General features: G+C 36.5%; 1 protein-coding gene across 1 annotated transcript in view; it reads right to left on the bottom strand.

Moving 5' to 3' along the window:
• LOC140158487 (uncharacterized) overlaps nt 1–20,822 on the bottom strand; it is a 68,585-nt gene that overhangs the window by 14,700 nt on the left and 33,063 nt on the right. Inside the window, exons 8-21 of the mRNA XM_072181585.1 lie at nt 15,737–15,985; nt 14,946–15,194; nt 14,244–14,495; nt 11,917–12,165; nt 11,133–11,246; nt 10,434–10,556; nt 9,532–9,654; nt 8,764–8,889; nt 8,036–8,162; nt 6,347–6,444; nt 5,782–5,907; nt 4,848–4,982; nt 3,817–3,981; nt 1,758–1,913 (exon numbers count right to left, since the gene is read on the bottom strand). Coding sequence (XP_072037686.1) covers nt 1,758–1,913; nt 3,817–3,981; nt 4,848–4,982; nt 5,782–5,907; nt 6,347–6,444; nt 8,036–8,162; nt 8,764–8,889; nt 9,532–9,654; nt 10,434–10,556; nt 11,133–11,246; nt 11,917–12,165; nt 14,244–14,495; nt 14,946–15,194; nt 15,737–15,985 — 2,292 coding nt within the window. The remainder of the gene's footprint in view (nt 1–1,757; nt 1,914–3,816; nt 3,982–4,847; nt 4,983–5,781; nt 5,908–6,346; nt 6,445–8,035; nt 8,163–8,763; nt 8,890–9,531; nt 9,655–10,433; nt 10,557–11,132; nt 11,247–11,916; nt 12,166–14,243; nt 14,496–14,945; nt 15,195–15,736; nt 15,986–20,822) is intronic.

Here is a 20,822-nt window from a genome sequence, read left to right as displayed (position 1 = left end):
AAACTATACATTTTTGGAAAGGAAATGAGTCAATGAATCCCATGGTGACGCCAGATTTGTTCAAAAATCTCATGTTTTTGAAAAATCACAAAATTCACTTTTTACCCCAATTTTTTGTGACAACTTAGAAACAAATCTGTTCGAGTAAAAAAAATTCAGTTAGCTTTTCATGAAGAAGAGACATGAACTTAGGGAAGGTTTTTTTTATTTTTTTTTTTTTTTTTTCTTTTTTTGAAATATTTAAAAATACATGTAAAAAAAAGCGATTTTGTCACTCTATTAATCTAAAAATTGCACATAATGGTGTATATTGTTGTTTAAAAGAAATATTTTGAAAAAATGAATTGCCCTTCCCTAGACTTTGATGTACTCTAAAGGATAGTGCAAAAAGTTTACCCTTTGCTTGCATATTTTTCGAGTTACCTTGTCACAAAAATCGCGCAATGTTGTCAAAAGTGAACTCTGAGAAATCGACGTTTTAGTAAAAAAACATCAAAATTATGCACAAAACGTCCTTAAATTTTAAAACGGTAAGACTTTCACACTTGTAAAAGCTGTATCTGTTGCATGGTCTAAATATGCATCTTTTGCACCAATGAATCTATAATGTCTGCTTTCAGTGCGCCAAAATTCAAAATAATTAAAAAATCTAAGTGGCATTTTGACTGCAATTTTTGTTTTGTTTACACCACATTTGCTGGCGTTAACAACATACCGAATGCGCCTTTGATCTGCGTTGGACATACGCGCCAAGAGAGTTGCGCCGCGTCAAGCGACGCGAATCGCACGCAGTAATCACAATATTTCGATTCGCGCATTTCTGACTCATTATTTCCGCCAATTTACTAAGCTGTCTTGAGCCATGTGACTTTTTAGAGTTGAAAAGAGTGAAATAAATCAAGCAAAAATACTGAATAAATATTAGCAAGTTGTAGTTTATCAGTTTCAAGTGAAAGAATACATCTTAGTGTTGATAAATATCAAAAAATCTCAAATTCGGTCGTGGACGAATGTGTCTTCCATTACTCTGGCCTTAAGGCATACCATTACAACTAGTACCTTAAGACAAGAGCTATCTTAACCCTAACCACCCTCAGTGTAACACCCTTTGTATCTAGGATACGACCAAGAATTCCCAATTGATTTGTTGTGAGTGGTCTTTCTTTTCCTTGCTCTTTCTCTTCATTCTGTTTTTTTCTAGTTTTCTTTTCATGTACAGGCCAGTATGCTTATAAGCTTTTAAGCTTAGCATTTTGCTCAATTTGAGCCTGGTCCCATCAGGACCCAAGTGTGTGTTCACCTGGACCGACCAGGCAAACAAACAAACAAACAAAGTACTACAAAAAACTACAGCACAAAGTGATTGCAAGCTCAAGCATCCCACATGATGTGATTGCCCAATCATTCAAGCATACACATATACCAGCCTACATTGCGAATGACCCTACTATGCTACTACACAACACTCATGGCTTGCTGTCTCTGATCTTGTCCCCCGGCCCCAAGTGATCTGTGGTTCTTAATCGGACCAAAGAAACAACTTTTTTCTTCATCTTCTTTCTTTCTTCCTTGCTTCATTCCTTTCCCCTTAAAGATTAAAGAACATTAAGGGTTCATGGTTAGGATTAGAGTTAGGGTTAGCTCTACATTTCAACTACTCATATATTTTAGTGTGAATGATGCAGCACCAATACGATCCTAAAAATGTGCTGCTTGTTGAAAAAAGGCTCCAAAATATATATAAGCTTAGTACTCACATGGCGTTTCACAGTTATGTCCTGACCATCCATCTGGACATATACACACATAATCTACTTTCCTATCATAGCTATGGTAAGCATCCACACACAGACCACCATTCTGACAAAGCGGATAGCTGCCAAGACTGCAGACATCTTCCGATACGGCATTATCTGAAACACACATGACAAATACACTGTTATTCCAGTTGAAATCCATACATGCTCTATGGAAGGTGTGACCTTAATATCACACACATGGGGTGTAGATTTCAAATGGAGTCACTCATTCAAGGTAACCCCATTTGAAATTCCCACTCCCTGAATAGAAGATTAAGGACATGTCTTCCATAGGGGGTGTATGGATTTCAAGTGGAATAGCCCAGAGAAGTTACGCACTGATCAATGCCCACTCTCTTGTTTATTTTATAAGATTATAAGAAGAATCGGGTAATGCCAGGGTTATGGGATGCTACATACTAATGTTTCATGACATCGCTAAATCCCATAAGCCGTTGCAAGTAAATCTGTGATGTTGTTACACCGATGCGCACATTGTCACGGCACACTTCACGGCTTTGAAATGCGGAGTCAAAATCTTCGCTAAACAATGTGCACATCGTTGTGATGTCAAATGACATCTCAGGTCTACCCGCAAAGGCTTGTGGGATTTACCGAAAAGGTGAATTCAATCAGCTATACAGAACCTCATTTCTGTATTTACACAGTGCATGCACTATCATGCTTTTGATTTTAGGGAACAAAATGTCAATTACTTTGATCTTTCTCGAATAGTCGTGTCCCGCAAATATGAAGAGATGACATATTTGGAGGTGTTTACTGCTAAATATTTTAATAAAATGGTAAAAAAATTAATAAGAAACGTAACAGATAAGACCACAAAAAAATCTTGTTTGCTTGTCCATAGACCACTTTTCTAAGATTAGTTGGTCAGTCTGTAATTTTTTTTCTTTTTCTTTTTCAAAAGTGACTAGCATGTCAACATCCCATGTTTGTACAAACTTGTTTCTCACATGCACAGTTCATATGCATTGATGCCTATTGAAGAGATGCAATGTTGCAGTCACATCACATTAGTATATATCTCACATTCTTAAGCACTTGAGAACGTTCCTGCAATCTTATTGGTTCTTACCCAGCTTTACCCGTGTGATATGACACGATATCACACGGGTCAGCGAAAAGTCGCTCGACGCGACACTGCGTACTCGCTATTTGGACCAATCAGAGGCGCACAGCAACAACGGGACTGATCGATTTTAAGCCCTAGTAATTCCTTGCAAAATGTAGGATTTAATTTGATTAAAACTTGTATAATATTTTTATTTGAATTGAAGTGTTTAGAATGAGAATAAAGGTATTGTTTTTTGGCAGCGTTGCATCTATCGTCTCATATAACGGGCGACATCATTATTTTACGTGAAACAACTCGGCTTCGCCTCGTTGTTTTACTTAAAATAATGATGTCGCCTGTTATATGAGATGATAGATGCACTCCAGCAGCTAAAAACAATACCTTTATTCTCTAATTGGCAAGAATTTTGAAACACAGAAAATAACTTTTTTTAAAGTTTCTTTGTGTAGGACAATTTTTTTCAACAGAATAATTCAAGATTTTTGATGATAATAGTGAAAACAAAGTTGTTCAAAAAACGTTTTTGAGTCAGAACGCTTGGGATGGTCGGTCAGATGAGGACGAGCAAAGAATCTTTTTCTGGTACTAATGGGCTATTCCATTTAAAATCCATACTACCCCTGTGGAATATTTTGGAAATATCTGCCAAAGGAGGAGTATGAATTTCAAAATGGAATGAGCACATTAGGCATCTCCATTTGAATTTCATACACTCTCCCTCAGGAGAAAATTCAGGTTGAATCTTTCTCTGAGAGTGTATGAAATTCAAATTCAAATGGAGCTGCCTGATGTGCTAATTCCATTGGAAATTCATTCTCCCCTGTTGAAAATATTTCCCAAATCTTCCACAGAGGTAGTATGGATTTTAAATGGAATAGCCCAATATTACATACTACAATGAAATGGAATGAGTTCACTTACCAACAAAGTCTCCACAATTTCTTCCAGTATATCTTGGTGGGCATACACATGTATACTGCCTAGTAAATACTCCTTGTGGTGTACTGACACTGTTGTAGCTATTATAACAGGTAGAGGAGCCTTCACATGGGAAGTTCCGACAAGCATCATAGACAAGAAAATTGGCTGAAATATATGCAAACAAACAAATACACAAACATGTAGACAAATACAAGTAACTTCTATTTGCAAAAAAAGACAATATTTTTCAAATGCCATCACAATGCAATGAACATATTTTTAAATATTTACAGTTTCACTTTTATTATAAAAGATAATTTATTATAAAGATAAATTATTATAAAGATAATCAAAAGATGTGTTTTAATTTTCTATTTGATTGCCAATTTGATTTTCTTGCAAACAAAAACATGCAAAACATGTACCATATCCAGGTCTTATTTAGGATGGTAAGTTCTTCACTGCTAGCTTGATGAAAACAAAAAATCTGATTACCAAATGGGCAAGGATGGAAAGAGCTGTAGAGCTGCAATTCCCAGTGTCCATCTAGTCTAAGACAGCAAATGGTATGAGAAGGTGATTGGAATTTGCAGGAGAGCATTAAATAACTCTTCTGGAGCTTTCAAGGAGAGCTATTTAGAGCATTTACAAATGTAAGGAGAGAATGGTCAACTAAGGAAAGATAAAAATCACTCTCCTATATCAGATTTAAGGAGAGCAGTAGAGAATGATTGTTCTCACTCTCCTCAAAAGGCAGTCCCTGGGTGATGTGAGCATATGGACATACAGTTTTTTCCTTGGCCTTAACTTCAGTTGTTCAATGTTCACTAATTTGGTCTTGTTTTATATTAACATAGAGCTTTGATATCATCTATGAAAGCAATTTTAAACACACAAGACATCACATCACATGCTATTCAGCTGAAGTGTTTTTAAGTGCAGCAACTTGGCCGCGGTACTCTGTCATGCCATACTTCTTTATCAAAATAGACTGACAATTTCTGAAATGAAACAAAGACACAGAATCTTACCTTTGGCTGTACCACAGTCTATACCAACATACCCAGATGAACACAGGCATATGTAGTAATCTCCATCCATGGTGAGGCAGCTACCACCATAAAGACAGGGATTACTGCTACAAGCGTTTTCATTAATGGATGAACCTATAAAAGGCAAACATGACATTTTTTTTTTAAATCGTCAGCAATTTGCACTTCAAACTCCATCTGTTGCAATTGACCTTTTTGGTAAATTCCATAGCCTTTGCGAGTACACCTGAGATGTCGTCATTTGACGTCACGCAGATCAGTGCCTATGCGCACATCATTTATTGAACATCGTTACTGGGCATTGCAAGTTAGCGTGACATCAAATGACGAGTTCTAAGGTGTACTCGTAAAGGCTTGTGGGATTTACCGAAAAGGTCAATTAGAAAGAAAAGCTCTCCATTGCCGATTCAACTTCCAAAGTTGAGTGGGAAATTGTGATACATGTTTCTTGTTGAAGTTTAGCTGACTATTTTGCACTCATAGTACACTGACAAAACTGTGTTGCAACCTAACTTCAGGTGTACAAATGTGTGACCTAATTAAGAAAATGAAATATTTAGAGGTCTGAAATGTAAGACATATAATAATATAATGGGCAGCAGTGTCTTTCCTAGCTACATATCTACCTGTCATTTAGGATAGGCAGTTTGACTCATGGATTGGAAAAATATGCTTAGGCTGAATAACAATAACAGCTGTTGAGATCCCTTTATTGAACTCGAAAGTAAATTAAACTCAGAAATAAAGGAGATGGCAACACATATCCGACCTCACCAATAGGATGTTAATGTCTGTTTAATGTTTTTATAAATTTTAAGGCTATGTTTCAAATAATGGGTGCAAATCTCAATTTCTAGCTACGACACTGATAGACAAACTTCAAATTATTATAAATCATTGGCAATTCCCTTACCGATCTCACAATTGACTCCTGTAAAGCCGGGTGGACAGGTACATGTATACTGATCACAAGCGCCATCTATTGATGTACAAGTACCACCATTCTTGCAGGGTTCATATACACACTGTGATGGTGTAGCTGTGGAAGCAAACAATAGTCAAATTATTTTATTTTAAATATGGGGGAATGAAAATGGGTGCATAGAGGTCTACTTGTACAAATGTTATTTTATGTTCTTTATTTCTCATCATTCTTTGAAAAAGAAGGACCTTGCAATTTGATTGAATCACAAGTTACATTCATTTGATTTCTGGATTCACAAGACCTAGCACAATTTTTGTTTAGAAAGATCTAGAGTTCCCTCTCCATGCCCAGATGTGAACCTTTATTGGTCTTGACCACTTAGCTAAGACAGATCGATAGGAAAAATTATCAGTCAGTGGACAAGCCTGTACTTGCGAATTAAGGCATCATATAAAAACATCCAAAACACTCTTTTATGCCCTCTCATGTCATTCTATCTATGCATAAATGTAATAGACCAGAATACCATTGCCGTAATTTCTTCCTTACTTACGTATTTCACACATATATCCAGTCCAGCATGGAGCACAGAAACATTTGAAGACAAAACAAGAATCCAATCCTGACAGACAGGTGCCTGTTATTTCTTCCCTACTTACGATTTCACATATATCCAGTCCAGCATGGAGCACAGAAACATTTGAAGACAAAACAAGAATCCAATCCTGACAGACAGGTGCCTGTTATTTCTTCCCTACTTACGTATTTCACACATATATCCAGTCCAGCATGGAGCACAGAAACATTTGAAGACAAAACAGGAATCCAATCCTGACAGACAGGTGCCTGTTATTTCATCCTTACTTACGTATTTCACACATATATCCAGTCCAGCATGGAGCACAGAAACATTTGAAGACAAAACAAGAATCCAATCCTGACAGACAGGTGCCTGTTATTTCTTCCTTACTTACGTATTTCACACATATAGCCAGTCCAGCATGGAGCACAGAAACATTTGAAGACAAAACAAGAATCCAATCCTGACAGACAGGTGCCTGTTATTTCTTCCCTACTTACGTATTTCACACATATATCCAGTCCAGCATGGAGCACAGAAACATTTGAAGACAAAACAGGAATCCAATCCTGACAGACAGGTGCCTATTATTTCATCCTTACTTACGTATTTCACACATATATCCAGTCCAGCATGGAGCACAGAAACATTTGAAGACAAAACAAGAATCCAATCCTGACAGACAGGTGCCTGTTATTTCTTCCTTACTTACGTATTTCACACATATAGCCAGTCCAGCATGGAACACAGAAACATTTGAAGACAAAACAAGAATCCAATCCTGACAGACAGGTGCCTGTTATTTCTTCCTTACTTACGTATTTCACACATATAGCCAGTCCAGCATGGAGCACAGAAACATTTGAAGACAAAACAAGAATCCAATCCTGACAGACAGGTGCCTGTTATTTCTTCCCTACTTACGTATTTCACACATATATCCAGTCCAGCATGGAGCACAGAAACATTTGAAGACAAAACAGGAATCCAATCCTGACAGACAGGTGCCTGTTATTTCATCCTTACTTTCGTATTTCACACATATATCCAGTCCAGCATGGAGCACAGAAACATTTGAAGACAAAACAAGAATCCAATCCTGACAGACAGGTGCCTGTTATTTCTTCCTTACTTACGTATTTCACACATATATCCAGTCCAGCATGGAGCACAGAAACATTTGAAGACAAAACAGGAATCCAATCCTGACAGACAGGTGCCTATTATTTCATCCTTACTTACGTATTTCACACATATATCCAGTCCAGCATGGAGCACAGAAACATTTGAAGACAAAACAAGAATCCAATCCTGACAGACAGGTGCCTGTTATTTCTTCCTTACTTACGTATTTCACACATATAGCCAGTCCAGCATGGAACACAGAAACATTTGAAGACAAAACAGGAATCCAATCCTGACAGACAGGTGCCTGTTATTTCATCCTTACTTACGTATTTCACACATATATCCAGTCCAGCATGGAGCACAGAAACATTTGAAGACAAAACAAGAATCCAATCCTGACAGACAGGTGCCTGTTATTTCTTCCTTACTTACGTATTTCACACATATAGCCAGTCCAGCATGGAGCACAGAAACATTTGAAGACAAAACAAGAATCCAATCCTGACAGACAGGTGCCTGTTATTTCATCCTTACTTACGTATTTCACACATATATCCAGTCCAGCATGGAGCACAGAAACATTTGAAGACAAAACAAGAATCCAATCCGGACAGACAGGTGCCGTTGTTTCTACAGGGATTCAGATCACATAGGTCGTAGCCTACGAGCAAAAACATTTTTTACACAACAACTTTATTCCTTGAATAAATTTATCATGACTGTTAGGTATCATACTATTGGTAAATTTTGTTTTACAATTCCAATAATTTACTCACATTTCATATGTTTCATATTCCGATAGGAAGACTTCATCAGTAATGCGCCAATCCAGCAAAGTGAGTTGTAAATTATTGGGCTTGTAAAACAAAATTTACCAATAGTATAATTTGACTTTATAGCTTTATGTTTTGCACATTTCCACATGACAAAAAAATTTAAAACAAAACTAATTGTGTGCAAGAAGATGGTTCAAAGTTTATTACCAATTGCAACCTTAAACATTTTCTTTCTTTTGTCTCAATGTTCCTTTGAATGAAACTTCTTCACACTTTTTCTTTTCACAGTATAAACAGGACGGTGGCTTTTGACTACACAAGTCTCTTGTGGATGTTTAGAAGAGCTGCCAGGGAGTAATTTAAACTGAATATCTAAAACAATGCATGTGAGCCACATATCACTCTCCTGTAGAAAACCATTTAGAAGAGTAAACACTCTCACTCATTTTCACAGATTATTAATAATAGCATATTATTTACACTTACGTTGATCACAATAGAGACCGGTGAAACAGGACGGACATTCACAGACATATCCACTACAGGCTCCAGATGATAGGGGTACACAAGTGCCAAGGTTTTGACACTGATGGTCTTGGCAAGGATCAAGAACTGAAATAAAAAAGTGATAAAACATTCAGAACTTGTTGGGGGAAAGACGGTCACTGCATCCGCATGCAGTGATTGACACATAATTTTATGATCAACATAGCATGTGCCTATACATCAATCGGACCCTAAATTGAACAAAACCAGGGTTGGAGCTATAAAAACAATCTAATTAACGATTTTTGGATCTTGAAATATCTAAATAATTTGGTCACTAATTTGTTGAAGCTAATAAAGGATACCAGGAAAGCTCTTAAAATGTCCATACTTTAGTTCTATATAGAACCATGAATCAGAATTCATACTTTCCTACAAACTCTGCATCATAATATGTACAAGACATGGAAACCTGTTTTGAAGTGCTGTTGGTGAAATGTTTGCAGAAAATGTACATCACATATATTCATGGTTCATTTCCTATCCATTTGCAGACCCTTCTGAAGTCAGTTGCACAAAGGGCACTTTCAGTACTATATCATTATATGATTAAAAATATTTCAATTATTTACCAACCACCAGGCTCGCCTCATAAATGTCACTGGAGGGCAAGACAATAATTTTGTAAGCCTAATACTAAATTATATATGTCATGCTCAACTGTGTTTTATAAAAGCAATGATTGCAATGATTCTATATAGTACTCACTTTCTTGACAGAAATCTCCAGTAAAACACGCTGTACACTGACATGAATAGGAGGAACATGATGCAGGGTCTTCAAGACATCTGCCTCCATTTTGACATTGGTGGTTCTCACATGCATTAATGGCTAAAGAATGAAAATTTTAAAATATTAAAAGTTTTACAAAATGATCCTCTTGTCATTATTCAGGAAGAAGTAGAAACTGGTCAAGCAAATGTCTGCTATGAAAATAAAATCCACCAGTATGGTGACATAAAGTGTCACATTGATTTAGACCAAAATGACATGTGACACGATCTGATCCAATCAGACCAAAGTCTACAAAATGCCATAGGATGGGTGACTCACATTCTGTGGGGCAGGGATGGGAAACACACAGGTCACCTCCAACCAAACTTCCCTCTTGAGTGTTAAGGTTAATCAGGCTCATATGGTCAAAAAGTAACCACCAGAAATGCAGCCCCACCCCCAAAAAAACCAAAATGAAATTCAAGGTTTTTTGGGCTATTTATTATATGTCACTGGTATAATGATCCCTTAGGTACAGGAACAATGACATGGGTCTGTTAGTAGCCCGCCAACTGATAACCAGCATCACTGCCCTGGCTTAAGTACTTTAAGGTCCCCCTCAACATGCCTGAAGCGCATGGCCTCTCTTTTTTGCACCTCGCCACACCAGCAACGCATGCGCCCTGACTCAAGCTGTACAACAAATGATAACTGGATATTACTATACTCTGCACTAAATTATTTTGCTCAAAGTTAGTTTTATACAACATGGTGTTTGAATTGTCCTTTTTAAAGGATTTCCTCAGAGTAAGAAGACAATACCACTAGAAAGTTTATATCAATTAACGACATAATTTAACCGAGGAATCTCAGGGCAGAATAGCTTACAATATTACCTTCTTCACAATATCTGCCAGCATTGCAGTCACTACAACCACAGAAGTACTGTGTACAGGAGCCAGGATGAGGCATACAGGTGGCTCCATTCTCACACATATGATTGCTACATGCATTGAGTTCTGAAAAGAAATTGACAATACTTGTTGATTTACTGACAAATTCATTCATATTTTATTTTAACAGAATGTGAATTCATTTGTGAGTAAAAGTGTTAGTGGATTTAAGAGTAAGTTGCATGACAATTTAAAAAGGATGCTATCATCACACATCTATATAAAACTAAAAACATCTTTGAAAATTGCAAATAGGTAATTCTAAACTCAACCAGCGTGGCACACTGGTTAAGGTTAAGGTTAACACTGGTTAAGCCTTACAAAAACTTCCGATGATTTCTCTGTTAATATCATCAATAAAACTACAGAATAAAATTGCAAAATTTAGCCGCTATCTGAAAATACTGAATTCAACTTGTAAGCTTGCATACGCACAAAGGTTCCAGGCATGACGAATTTTCGCGCTCTCGCCAGAACGCGTAGTCTCGCTTCGGCGTTCGGCAGATACGCTACAGTAAAAGTGTGGATTCATCACGGATTAACAACGGTTGGCTCCTGTACAAAGGTATAGGAGGAGTTGTTGAATCCCTAATAACAGGAAGGATGTAAGTACTGAATACCAAGACGTTAATTTTCACTTACCAATCTCACAGTTGTCTCCTTGAAAGCATTCCTGACACAGACAAGTGTATTCAGCCACACCATCAATGACACATAAACCTCCATTATAACAAGGAGCTTGCTCACATGGGTTAGCTACAAGGGAAACAACACAATCTAATCTGAAGCACATCATTTGTGATATGATACCCTGGTATGATGCATGGTTAGAAATATTGTAGCCTGGAAACCAAAATTACATTGTAAATGGCATTTTTTTTAAGCCCAGTGATTTATAGTGCGCTACGCATAGACACAATGTCTTGATGTTGATCCACAAGCCACAGCAAACTTTACAGGTTGTCACTGACCACAACGGCCCACATCATTCCATATAAACAACACTGGAACTTGCAGCTAAGAAGCGCACACCCTAGCCATCCCACAATCGACCTTCACAGCCAGGATCAGCTCCCCAAGTTTTGAATGGGTTACAACGGGACAATTAGCAGTAAGTTCCTTGTCCAGAGGGAATTTCAAGCTAACTCAAAAATAGGCTTATATCATTGCTTAGAGGTGATTCACTGTTTGGTGCAGCTTTTGAATCTGGTCATTCCTGTCATACACCACCCTCCGATTATCTTAGAACAATACATACTCGTGGAATAAACCACAGCTTGTGTATAGTATACCTTATTGTTAAACCTAGCACACTGTATCATATGTTGTGTACAATATTTTGTCACATATGACCAGTTTCCCATTACTTTGATTGAAGCATTTACAGATTAGCTAAGTTGAATTCAATATAATCAGCACAACTCACCTTCAGTAATGCTAACAAGAAAACTGCAACTGCCTGTGTTACCACTGAAATCAGCATACATGTATGCCACTGATGTCATTCCAACTTCAAAATACTGTCCACTGGTATGAGATTGAGATCTTAGGAAGGCATTACCAGAGTTATCTGTGACTGTTGGTTCCACCCAGGAGATACCTGACCCGCCCATACCGGTCAAGATTGTTAGATGGACGTCTTCTGGACAGATGACCATTGGTGGGCTGGTGTCAACTGAAAGAAAGGGAGAATGGTGTGTACACAAAATCACTTGTTTTCTAAATATGTATGACATTATTATTGGTATGAAACTCATTAATTTACAGCCATCTTAATTTAATAGCCCCAGCCGCATTAGTAAAATTGAATGCTTTCTGTCAGTTATTCCCACTGGATTGAGTAAATCACATTTCCGCTGTTTTTTCACACACAAAAAAGTCAAATGTAAAAATAGCCGTAAAAAAGTCATACATTTCAATAAACTTCTTCATCGTGAATACAGACTTTGAGACAGGCTATTAGTTTAAGATGGCTTCTTATAATTCAAAACATTGGGACTGATATATCTAACTGATTTATAAGAATACAGAGATATGGGTGAAACTAATTCCTTAACTGAATAGTATGAAATGGATATGGGAATATCCACATGCAGGACGGGGAGATATGGCCCGGGGGGGTACTCAAGTTTGGTTTTGGTAGGGGATGTGCCGCTGAGATTTTGGAAGTAGACCCATAAATATACCAATTTTTCAAGAAATTTGGACCCATTGATATACCAAAAGTCAAAATTTTCGGCCGAATTTACCCAATATTGTCTTAGTTTTTACAAATTTTCCCAAAATTTTGGGAAAATTTTGAAAATTTTAGCTAGATTAAGGAAAAATTGGGCTGTTTTCCAAAAAAAAATTGAGAAAATTTTGAAAAAAGGACCCATTCATATACCAAAATAGGCTTTGAAAAAGGGGTCATTGATATACCAGAAGGCTGAAAATGCTACCCATGTTTGCGGCACATCCCTGTATGGTCATATGTACTGAGTACCCCCGGGATATGGCATGCTGTTGTGGTTCAAGAATACCACTCGAAATGGGTGCATACTTTACATGGTAGATTTAAATGTTCTTGTGCACCTAAAGTTAATACACATTATCAGGGATTCTATAAAAATCTAAGCAATCAAAAATCAGATTTGTGAAGGGTGTACAGACACTTATACAATTACACACACTTATACAATTACACACACTTAAATGGAGTTTCACATTTTGTATGTTCCTACTGTTTTCTTCCTTCTTGCCAATTTTTCAAAGGTACATAATGGAATTTCTTTTCACTTATGCTTTACTTTTAATGCTTTGTACGCTAGCCATAGGCTTCAAGATATTTTCTCAAAATATTAAGAACTATCTTTAGAACCATTGAACCAATACTGGACTTGTATGTATAGTAGAAGACTATTATGTAGAGTTCGTGACCAACTCATAGAACAAAGATTTGAAAGTTATTTTGGGATCTTTGATTGATTCTGAATCAATTTAGCTTGGGCTCACCTCCTGAAACTTCCGTAATTATATGTTTTCTTACATGAGAAATACAACTAAGCAAATTAAAAAACTATACAAGGAATCGATGACCCTCTTTTGCAACATGGCTGCCAAAAACATCCATATTGTAATTAGGAGGTCATCGGTTCCTTGTACAGTTTTTTTAAGTTGCGTAGTTGTATTTCTCATGCAAGAAAACATATAATTACACACCAAAATCACCAAAATCGGACGTTGTTTACTATTGTCAGACTTCAAAAAGGTCGTTGACCTATGAACATTTTTCGTCATAGCGCCTTCTTGAAAGGTCTGACACATAACAAACTATACATTTTTGGAATCCTCATGACCACACAAGTAATCTGATATATTATTTGACATAATTGGAGCATTCTGAAAATTTGACCCCATGTAACCTTGATTGACCCCTCCCCGGAATGCCCGGAAGTTTCAGGAGGTGAGCCCAAGCTAAATTGATTCAGAATCAATCAAAGATCCCAAAATAACTTTCAAATCTTTGTTCTATGAGTTGGTCACGAACTCTACATAATAGTCTTCTACTAGTACTCATTTGTATGCATGTTTCATGCTGATTCCAAATATGCATAAAAATGTATAATTCTGACATTTTTGCATTTTTAAAGAAAATTCTGAGCTTGTCGTCAGCAGTAGACACCCATGTGGAGAGGAGTAAGCTGTTCCTAAAAATACAAAAGTTTTGTTGTGGTAAAAATAAAATTTCCTTTAAAAAGATTATGACCTTACCTCTAGTTACAGTGACATCAAAAGTACAGGTGGCCAGATTCCCTGACATATCTTCATACAAATATGTCACGCTTGACACTCCCGAGGCAAAATATGATCCTGTAAGATGGGTTTGGAGAGATAACACCACAATGCCAGAGTTGTCTGTGGCTACTGGTTCTGTCCAATTCACAATAGCGCCCCCTTCTGATAGATCAACGGCAATCTCAATGTTGGATGGACATCCTGTTATTTCTGGTGGCGCATCATCAACTTTGAATAAATAAACACAATTGTTTTTCAAATTATTATTTGTTACAAACTATGCAACCAGCTAAAAACTAATAAACATTAATACAAACATGCTATAAGATTTGGTAAAAGAGAATAAGATTTTATTTTACTAGATTCTGTGCTTGAAAGTGGAAAGTACTCAGTCCTCATAAATTCACTCCTGTTACGTATACTTACTCTCTTCTTGATCTCACTTTCACACTCACCCCTACAGTCACTCAAAATAAATCACACTCTCACTCATTCTCTTACTCACCCATCCACTCATCAAAATTAGTCAATCAATCAATAGTTGGTCAGTCAGTCAATCAATCAATCAATCAATCAATCAATCAATCAATCAATCAATCAATCAATCAATCAATCAATCAATCAAATCAATCAAATCAATCAATCAATAAACCACCCAATCAAACAATCAACACTTACTTTCAGTAACAGTGACATTGAATTCACATGAAGCAGTGTTGCCCGATGGATCTTCATACACATACATCACAATAGTACTGCCTGTCTCAAACAGCGTGCCTGGAGAGTGCGTCTTGAGGGTCAACATGGCAGTACCAGAGTTATCAGTAGCTACTGGTTCTGTCCAAGTGACCACTACACCACCTGACCCAATAGGTATGACCTGGGTGATATCCGCTGTGCAGGCTACTGATGGAGCAACAGTGTCAACTAAAATGCCAAAAAAAGAGGGTAAAATGTAATCTTCACTTACTTCACATAAAATGTAATATTGCAACTCACTATATAAATAGGTATATTCTACCAACTACATGATATTGTTATTTGTTGGAACACCCCCCCTCTAGACTTTTCCAAGTCATTAACCCTTTTCACAAATTATTTCTTACACAGCACTGTGTAATATAAATGTGGTTTAATCATATCTTTGTTACCACGCTATAAACTCAAACCTAAAGAGTATGCATTCAAATACACCCTGAACAAGCTATAGTATACAGACTGTTATCAAACTGATTGGTACCCATCAGTTTCCAATGATTATGGACAAGACTGTCACATCAAAATGCAACACAAGATTCACCGAATTTGTAAATTCATGTTATAAAAGTTCATAAAGCTATGAACTAATTTCAGGAGGATCCAATGCTGCATTTGGAAAAAGCAGGCTTTACAAAAAACAACCAACTGATGGGCATCAATCAGTGTTGATACAGCCTGTATAAGGCTAACAATGAACTTGTAAATCTTACTTTCAATAATCCTGATAACAAAGTTACATTCCACCACATTGGCAGCAGGATCTCTGTATCTATATGTCACATCTGTGAATCCAGTGGGGAAGAAATTCCCTGATCTATGAGACTGATAGATCAGTATAGCATTGCCAGAATTATCACTGACTTGCGGCTCACTCCAGCGGACTGTGGTACCCCCTGACCCAAGTGGTATGTCCTGTCTCATATCGTCTGGGCATATCACCTGTGGTTGCTCAGAATCAACTGAAAAACAACAACATCAACAAAAAACAATTAAGGTTAGCAACTATATTAAACTGTTGAAATTTGGTAGTTCACAGCATCTTGCGAATGGTAGTGAGCTTTGGCAAAATTGCACTGATCATTTCATAGCGAGTGTGTAGAAGAGTTCAAATATCACAGATATATTTTTGTAGGACTTGTGGTTCTTGAATTATGTTGTAAAGAGGGCTGAAACAACAACACTTTTGTAAAATGTACATAACTTATTAACAACAATAAATCAAGCAAGTTTTCAAAGTGTATGATTTGTAGAATGAACTATTGCAAAACATCAAAGTGTACCCTTAAAGCAATATAGTAAGACTTCTGAGACTTTCGGATTTTTTTTTTAAATAAAATTTTAGTTTCACTATCAGATACTGATATTCATTTTCGAGAATTTATAGGAATATTTTGTAATTCTAACATCCTCTTTTTATGGTATGCTTGATAATAATTGAGTAGATATCCACAATAAAGGTGTATTCCCATATTTCAGTTGATTTAGATTTTCTTAGTTAGGCATGATTAAGTATATTACATTGCACCATAGGCCACTGTGCTGTAGTAAATACAAATTTGACGATATTTCTGCTAAGCTAATGAATGTGCAAGAATTTTTTGGTTTTCGGTTTTCCCATGGTATAATAGTCTCAACTTTTTTTAGATAAGTGGGAGAACGAGGCTATGGATAACAAAATGCTCCTTTAACCCTAACAGGACGGGGTACTACAAAATACTACTTGAAATATGCACTGTTCGTGCGTGCATCCCACCTGGTGTGATGACGCAATTGCCCTAAGTGATATATAGGCATGGTTTCGCTGGTCAGCGAAGCCCAACACCCATGGCAAAGTGTCGCCGACCCAGTGCTTGGCATGTGAGGGGTCTCAGGTTTGAATCCCACCCAGAGCAAATAACTTCTTTCTTTGTTTTCTCTCTTTATTCCTTCCTTCTTTCCCTTCCCGTCACCAAAAAGCCCTTAGGCGGTGAGGGTTAACTTAAAAATAGGATAAGAATGTTTGGGTTGATGAGTATCAATGTAAGGTAGAAATGTAATCAAATCAGACATCCCACCTTTAAAAAGATTATGATATATCAATACCGCTTATACTTATTAAATCTTTTGAAAATCACTCTACTGTAATTAACATATATCAAAGGAAATTCATGGCATAAATAGTAAGCCCAGGGAAAGTAAAATATCAGCATGATAGGGTAACTCTTTTTGTTTCTCATTGCTTAGTCAGTCAGTTAGTTGCTCGCTTACTTGCCCGCTCGCTCTAGAACTAGCCCCGTTCACAAACCGTGACACCCCTCGAATAGTGAGCGAAGAGAGCACTGAGCTTGTACTATTGGTGGAATATCTTGGATCATCATAGGTGGCAGAGTACAGCACAGAGGCTGTGCTAGCTCGCTCTTTCAATAACCCAGTGACCCACTCATCATACGCTCACTCACACTGCTCACTCACATGCTTGCCTACCTGCTTGCTCACTCCCTAACTCACTCACTCCCAGTGATAGCACCAGTTATTTTTCAGGGGTGGGCAGGGGAGGCAAAGTACATATTTCTTTAGAGGGGAGAAAATTTAACAAATTTTGCACAAAATTGATGTAAAAAGTGGGAATTTTTTAAATGTTGGGTTTTTACTGGAGGCACGGGGGAGGGGGGAGGAGTTGTGACCCCATACCACCACTGCACACTCATCTTCTTGTTTTGCCTCCGATCTCAATGTTTTCATTACTCTCTCACTTTACCCACTTGCTTGTTAAATCATTGGCCTTGTTATTTGTTCATAAAATATGTTGCTTTTTCACAAAACATAATATAGAGAGAAAAAAAGTCAAATGAAAATGACTTCCTGTACACCTGTAAACTGTGTACTACATTTGACACACAATGAATACATATTGTATTAGGATGGTGTGACATGATCAATACAAGATTCTTTCTATTTTTCAATAAAGAATTAACCAGTAAAAACATCGCTAATTCATCATAAATCCCACAATTATTTTTGCTATCAATATAGCCTTTTATGATCATTTGTCATATGTCAGACTTTGTCAGCTCTTGGTTCCTTTATCAGGTACACTTGACTCTCAGACATTACTGCACGTATCAGGTTTATGAGCTTCAATGCGATATTGTATTTCCTTATTGAAGTCTCTTAAGATATGTGACAATGTTCAAATCATTTGCTTCATCTAACATGAAACAAACATATTTGCCTGATTAAGCTCATATTGAGCTGAGAGTATATAAATGAACATTATATATTTACTCACTATATTTACTAAAGTTGTACAGTCAGTTGGAAATCCCACCCTGCATTGTCTGCTTTCCATTTTCCAAATTTAGTGCAAATTATACACCTACATGAAAGATTTGGCAATTATCAATAAGTTACCTCTTTTCTTTTGACCTGAAAATAACCTGCTATGGTTTTTTAACATGACAGCCATTGTAGCTTGTCAATAAATGACACTACAAAGATATATCTGGATTTCATTTGTGATTCATATTTAAACCAAACATAATTACTCAATGACAAAAAGTAGAGTAAAAAGTAAATTGATAATACAGGGCAAAGCCATAAAAACCTTTGTATCATTAATTAACAAATTTGTTAACCCAATTTACTGTTCAGATGTGTGATACAACTTAAGTCGAAATTTTAAAATTTTGGTTCTTACCAATACCATAACTAGCTTGCTTAGTACTACACCTACTGATGTTAAAAATCGCTACATCCCTGGTTGCAAAGTTATTTGTTATTTGTCCATTTTCTTATGTTTTGTATTGTGTTTGCTGCTTATCTTTGCCTATATGTGCCCATCCACCACAAACTGGTCGTAAAGTCGGCATTTTCCATTTTGAGATAAATCAAAAACAGTATATGGATTTCTATGTAAAATATATTAGGAATTTGACCTTTGATGAACCATAACTTCACTTTCAGATGTCCGATGAAGCTGGTTGAGGTGTCATTTTAAAGCTGAAAGTGAAAAAACAGAAAATGACCTAGAGCCGACTTTACTACCACTTTGTGGTGGATGGTCACATATGCGACCAGCTCTGTCAAAACCATGAATACGTTGCATTTTTGACTTTTTATGATTAGAATAAAATTGTAAGTACTAGACAATAAGCTTTAAAATGATACCAAAATTATATAAATAGCATCAATACTTTTCAAGATATGGATAATTTTGCAAGTGATACCTTGATATATTTGTGACATGATCAAGGGGAATGAGTCACATGTCGGCAATTTTCAATTAGAAGTTTTTTTGCATCACTTTCTGGCAGGTTACGAATGCTACATTTTGGTGCAAACCCCATCAAAATCAGACATTTGGTTACTGAGTTATGAGCAATTTATCATGGCTGAAAACAATATAAAACAAAGAATTTGGAACACTGTTTTTGCCAATATCTCAAAAACAATATTAGCGCCATCTGACTCATTCCCCTTGATCATGTCATATTTACCAAATTGCTATTCTGAGTAATGGACCAATTAGTTTCTTGCCTTACAAAGGATTGAAAAGGGATTATCATAGTTCAACTGTTATTTATTGATTAAATAAACCTCCTTTTAATAAGTACTTTCAAGATGTCTTCCATAGGTAGTGTATGGCCGTGTGTCCTGAACTCGCCACCCTTAGCGTTAGATGATAAATATTATGAATTTTTACACCAACCGGGTTTCTAATTAGATTATCTCCACAATCATCAACCCTAAACTTTTTTTGGAAAGCTGAAGGCATAAGCAATTCAAATATATACATTTCAACTCATTATACAGGGTGACCTGCAAGTTATACAGGGTGGAATAAAAAAAGATTTTGATAAAAAATGGGCCACTCAATGCATTGCTTATTACCAACTTACAGTAATAAACTGGAAGTAAACACCATTCATTTGGTTAGAGGATATGGAGAGCCAACTGACTTTGGAAGAAACCAAAATCACAGCTGTTTAGTAATCTCAGAATATAGGGTGTCCCAAAGTATGTTAGATTTTTTTACATTTCAACATATTTTGAACCTAAACATTTTCCCCCTAACCCATACAGAAAAAATATGTCCATATTTAGATTCCTCGTCAAATTTCCCTTCAGAAAATCTATACTTTGACTATGATAGTATAAGTAATTAAAATTTTACAGTAACTTTTATATTTTGAAGACATCTGCATTACTTACTACAGTGTTTAATATGACAACGGGTAGTTTTGTATGGAAAAGTTTGTATTTTCTAGACTAAACCAATCATAAATGATTAAAAACAATTAGTAGAATTGTTTAGCTGTAAGGCCATTAGTCTTTTAGATGCCAATTAACAGCCTTTACAGAAGCAGATTACGCACTAAAAATACCAATCCCATAGAGTTTGTGTGTACCACATCCCCCACCACCACATCCCCCACCACCGCCACCATGCCCATTCTGAATTCTATGAAGCACAGTTTCAGTATTAAAAAAGCTAAAGTATTTATTTTTACAGGGTTGAAAGTGCATTTTATTTAGCAATAAAATGAGACCACAAGCATGACAATACCTTCTTGCTTGACAGAGATATCATCATTTGTTTTGAGTCGACTTTGGCAAAATGTAGCGTCGCCACCTTTTTTTGGTGGCGAGCTCAAGACACGCGACCGTATGGATTTCCTGTCTGATATTTTCAATTTTCTAATTCAAATTCATAAATGCAAACTTCAAGTTCATGTAACAGAATAAGTTTACTCCCAATGTAAAGTTTGACTTTGCCTTTGGTCATGCAGTTTCACATTTTGTGCAACCAAAATAATT

Source organism: Amphiura filiformis, chromosome 1, assembly GCF_039555335.1.
Source record: "Amphiura filiformis chromosome 1, Afil_fr2py, whole genome shotgun sequence".
Classification (NCBI taxonomy): domain Eukaryota; kingdom Metazoa; phylum Echinodermata; class Ophiuroidea; order Amphilepidida; family Amphiuridae; genus Amphiura; species Amphiura filiformis.
Note: the sequence above shows the minus strand (reverse complement) of the source record. Positions and strands in the feature narration are given on the sequence as shown.